This window comes from Elephantulus edwardii, unplaced genomic scaffold (genome assembly GCF_000299155.1).
Source record: "Elephantulus edwardii isolate Elephantulus edwardi_28Jun2011 unplaced genomic scaffold, EleEdw1.0 scaffold00427, whole genome shotgun sequence".
Classification (NCBI taxonomy): domain Eukaryota; kingdom Metazoa; phylum Chordata; class Mammalia; order Macroscelidea; family Macroscelididae; genus Elephantulus; species Elephantulus edwardii.
In genome coordinates, this window is record NW_006400177.1 from 498,314 (window position 1) to 503,533 (window position 5,220).

Consider the following 5,220-nt stretch of genomic DNA (forward strand, 5'->3'; position numbering starts at 1 on the left):
GGAGACAGTGCGATTGGCACAGGACAGAGCAGAGTTTAGGGCTGTTGTACATAGGGTCGCTATGAGTCGCAAGCAACTCGACGGCACATAACAACAATACCACATTAATTTTAAGAAAACAAACCAAAATGTCATACAAATGCTTAGCTAATATATTAAAAATCTTAAACCAGGGAGGTGGGAGCCACTAAACAGAGCCAAGCGTAGCTAAAATAGACAATGAAGGAAAAAATGAAGCCAGTGTAATCACGCTAAATCCACAGATACATGGCGAATTCTAACAGAAGATTTCATTGGCATTTTTATACATTTTGTTTGCATTTGCACATAATGTTGCTGAGTAAATAATAACCAATGTGACGCAGGTGACGAAAATGCTACTGTTCTGTGTTGAGTTAGAACCAACTCACAGTTGACCCTCCAGTGGGTTTTCAGAGGCTGTAAAATCACAGAATTATGAAACCTTTCTTCTATGTCTAATATCTCATACAGACAAACGCCTGCCCCATCTGTTCACAGCCCTGTGGAAGGCTCAGAAAGAATATGCCCACGTCAGCTTGGTCATTGCGGGGTAAAGAGCTGGGTGTACAGAGCCTAACTGATTGAATGGAGCATAAGCCCTTTTCTTGTTGGTGCAGTGACTCTGTGTGTCCCCTCCGTCTTCTTTTGATGCGTCCTGGATCATTTAATATTTTGCTCAGAGCATTCTTCAGGATTGCACCTCAAGGCTTGCATTTAGTTCTCTGTTGTTTTAGCTCGAGAATGCCAAGCGAGTTCGTCCCTTTTTTATTCTCTGACTCGAGCTTTTTACACATTTTGTTATAACACTTTTTGTGTTATAACACATTTTGTTATGTAACACTTTGTTTTTACTTCTTGAGCTTCCCTTTGAAATCTTCTGTTCATCTCTTTTAGTTTGACATTTCTTCCCTTTGTTTTGGCTTCTTGATGTTTTAGTGCAGTTTTCATTGTCTCTTCTCACATCCATTTTCGTCTTTTCTTTCTCTTCTGTCTTTGTACTGAACATTTGCTTTCTTTGTGGATGATATCCTTGATGTCATTCCACAGCTCACCTGGTCTCAATCCACAGTGTTCAATGCCTCAAACCTATTCTTGAGATGATTTCTAAATTCAGATGGTATAGGCTCAAGGTGGTATTTTAGTTCTTATGTTTTAATCTTCTTCAGCTTCTAACTGATGGTCTGTTCCACAGTTAGTATCTGGCATGGTTTTGACTGCTATTACTGAGTTTCTCTATCAATTCTTCCCACAGCTGTTCTGATTCCTATGTAGTTACTATGTGTGTACAGTTTCTGTGTTTTTTAAAAAAAGGAATTTGCAATGAATTAATAATTTATTGGAAAAAACTCAGTCATTTCATATCTAGCCTCATTTCTGTCACCAAGTCCATAATTTCCAACTACCAATCCTCCTTCTTGGTTTCTAATTTTTTCATTCTAGTTATCAATTATTATTAATGGAACTTGATTTCATGTTCAAACAACTTCACACTACAAAAGCTGGTAGAAACCTTCAATTACCTCATCTTTTCTTTATTTATTGGTGTGTATATTTGAATAATCATTATATTAACAGGCCTTCCATGTTAGCATGTGGATAGAATCTTAGCACACACAGCACTGAACTTCAGGATGAATTTTCAAATGGCCTTTGACTATGAGTACACCATTCTTCCTCAAATTTCATTGCTAGCATAACAGATAATACAACTGTCTGATTCAAAGTGGCCAATACCAGTCCACCTCCACTCACTGATACCTATAAATATCGATATTTTTTATTACGTCCTATTTTCCTAGGGTCATATTTTGTGAATTCCATGTTCCAACTATTCATAGATATCAACGCTTTTTATCCTTATTTTTTAGTGTCTTCCAATCTCAGAGCTCTACCTCCATGCTATATCTAACAGGGCTCCTTTATGGTCCATAGGCTTCCTATGTTATATCAGAAGAGGACTGCTAATCACAACAAACTATAGCTAGGTGAGAATCCTAGAACACTGAATTTTTAAGCATCGTATTAGTAAAATTCAGGACTTTTGTTTAAATTCTAGCACAAGATAAGATGAAATGAAGTCTGAAGTTTTACACTCCACCTGAGTTTGAACTTCCACTACTGGTTAACCTCCCTCTGAGAAGATTCAGCGTCCTGTTGTTTGAGCTTCAGCTGTCACTGCTAGTCAACTTCTCTGTAATGAGATTTAGCATCTTGTTTGCCTCCTAATCACTATATACATGTTTAACTACTCTGTGCCTGCTACTCCTGTATGGTAGACAAGCTGGTGTTGCAAGTAGTTTGTGTGTGGCTATTGGAACCCCAACCTTAGACTATGATTTCATATCCTGGGCAAATGTTACGGCTTGGAAAAGGAAGGGAGAATCTACACTGAGATGATAAGTACCACTTTTATCCAAAAAAAGCAAACCGATGCCCTGAAGAAGAAACTCTGGCAAGAGAGACAGTAATGTGGCACACAAGTTAGTACCGGACACTGTGGAAACCTGGGCTGTCTCTAGAAATTGTTTCTTAGTAATATGTGAACTGTCCTTCCTGGATGAAAAGCCTTGTGACTCGGAATGCAGGATGATAATATGTCAAGAAGATTAGCAGGTGACTGAGGTATAAAACCTCTGACCACATAGAGAAAGGAAAAGCAATCTCACTGCCTTCCAGATATGTAACGAAAGTGCATGTAAAAGTAACTTTTTCCAAATTGGTCCTGCTGATGGCAAGAACCAGTTGTTTATCCATTTACACCTGTGCCCATGTGAAGCCTACACCTCGACCAAGAAACTGTTGTCTGAACAGAGCAAGGGAACACTGTGTAGTTTAAAATCAAGAAGACATGTGCCAGGGCTCTGTCTTTTCTCCCTAACTATTTTATCTGCATGCTGAGCAAATCATTCAAGAAGCTGGACTTTATGAAAAAGAATGTGACATCAGGTTTGCAGAAGGATTCATTAATATCCTGTATTATGCATATAACATTACCTTGTTTGCAGAAAGTGAGGAAGACTTGAAGTGTATGTTTTCAATACAGATTACATCTCAACATCAAGAAAACAAAGATTCTCATCACAGACCAATAGGCAACATCATAATATAAAAAAATTAAAATTGTCAATGATTTCATCTGACTTCGATCCACAACAACTCCCTTGGTACCAACAATCAAGAAATCAAAGAGACAAGCTGTATTAGGAAAATCTGCTCTCAAGGACATCTCCAAAGTGCTACAGAGCAATGATATCAGTTTAAAGACTAAGGTGCACTTAACCAGGCCTTGGACTCAGATGCACTTGGTCTTTGCAACCACTTGCTATGCATCTGAAAGCTGGACAATGAATAAAGAGGACAGAAGAAGAATTTGAGCTGTGGTATCAGTGAAGTGTACTGACTATACCATGGACTTTCAGGGAATAAACAAATGTGTCTTGGAGAAAGTGCAATCATGGTTCTCCTTGGAAGCTAGAACAGGGAAACTTGTCTCACCTAAGTTGGGCATGTTATCACCAGAGGCTAGGCTTACACCTCTGAAACAGTTTGCCTCTGGAGACTCTATGAACTTAGAGAAACAATGAAAGTTATACAGTGTTCAGATCTTTCACACAAAGGGTCACTATGAGTCTATGACTTGACAGCACTTAACAACAACAACATTCCTGGAAGAAGGACATCATGTAGGAAAAGGTGGAGAGTGAGTGTAAGAGAAGATCTTCAACAAGACTGACACAGTGACTGTAGCAATGGGCTAAAGAATACCAGACACGATGAGGACGGGGCAGGGCAGGGTACCGACTAGTTCTTCAGGGGATCATTGTATTCCTTTCTTGTTTCTGAAATAAAATACTTTTCCAAGTGTTCATTTCCTCGTCAAGATACTGCACAAGTCTACCACTGGCTAAAGCCCATCTAATGAAAGCCACTGCATAAATTCTTGTAACACAATTTCAGACTTCACCTTTGTCTTGTAATGTAAGGCTCTTCAGCACTGTCATAAACTCCAACTTTGTCTTGTAGTTTAAAGCTCTTCAGCTCTGTCAAACTATGCAGCGATATGCTTGTACCTATCAATTTAAAAAAAACAAACAAAACAACAAAAACAAAATCCATTTACCTGTAGATGTTGAAACTTAAGCAAGCCACAGCCGAAAGCCAGCAAAGGCATATTGTGTAAGGTGTGAATAAGGGAGGCCAAGGTCACCCAGGAGGTCCCAGGGTGGAGCTCCATCAGTTCCGACTCGCTCACACCGTTGTGACTGACGTTGACAAGGCAGAGAATCTAAGAGAAGAGACAGCTGGTCAGGGGTAATGAAGCAGGTCCATCTGTAACTGACAGACACTAAAAACGGCACAGTAATTCCTTTAGACTTTTTAGCTTATTCTTTATCAATCCTTTCCTGCGCTGTCCCTCCACCCTCCCAAGAATGATGTCCCTCTCCAAGGACTGATTCTGCCTTGCAATATGTCTAAAGTATGTCAGACAAAGCTTGAGAATCCTTGCCTCCAAGGAGCAGCCTGGCTTCACCTTCTCTAGTATGAATCTGTTTGTTCTCCTAGCAGTCCATAGTATATTCAATACTCTTCTCCAACACCACAGCTCAAAGGTATCAATTCTTCTCCTATCATGCCTAGTCATTGTCCAGCTTTCTGAAACTGCAAAGACCATGGCCTTAACAAACGATCTGTCAAACTCAGAAGCAGATTTCATATAACTTTCTAAAAGGTATTAATCAACAGAGCACATGAAAACATACAATCTAGCACAACACAGAAAAGACACCCAGAGAAGAAATTTCAGTGAAAATTAAAGCTGGATTATTAAACAAGAGTTGCAGATTCTGGGAAGACAGACAGTAGGCTAGCCCTCTTGCTATAGATACTATTATCATAAGATAACATGTAATAAAACATTTCAAAGGCACAGTTGAGCTTGCAAAAAAGGAGGGAACCCCATAGACAGGAGCAGGACCTGGCCATGGGGAGCTCAGAGCAGGGGTGGGGAGCTCAGGGCAGGAGTGGTGGCTCAGGGCAGAGGTGGGAGCTCAGGGTGGCGGGTTAAGGGGAGCTCAAGGCCGGGGTGAGAGCTCAGGGTGATGGGTTTGTGGAACTCAGGGTGGGAAGCTCAGGGCAGGGGTGGGAGCTCAGAGTGGTGGGGTTGGGGAGCTCAGGGCAGGGGTGGGAGCTCAGGGCAGG

General features: G+C 40.6%; 1 protein-coding gene across 1 annotated transcript in view; it reads right to left on the minus strand.

Annotated features, from left to right (window-relative positions):
- Positions 1 to 5,220, minus strand: part of NPHP3 (nephronophthisis 3 (adolescent)) — a 55,964-nt gene that overhangs the window by 10,171 nt on the left and 40,573 nt on the right. The window contains exon 17 of the mRNA XM_006902547.1: positions 4,142 to 4,306. Within this exon, the coding sequence (XP_006902609.1) occupies positions 4,142 to 4,306 (165 nt within the window). The remainder of the gene's footprint in view (positions 1 to 4,141; positions 4,307 to 5,220) is intronic.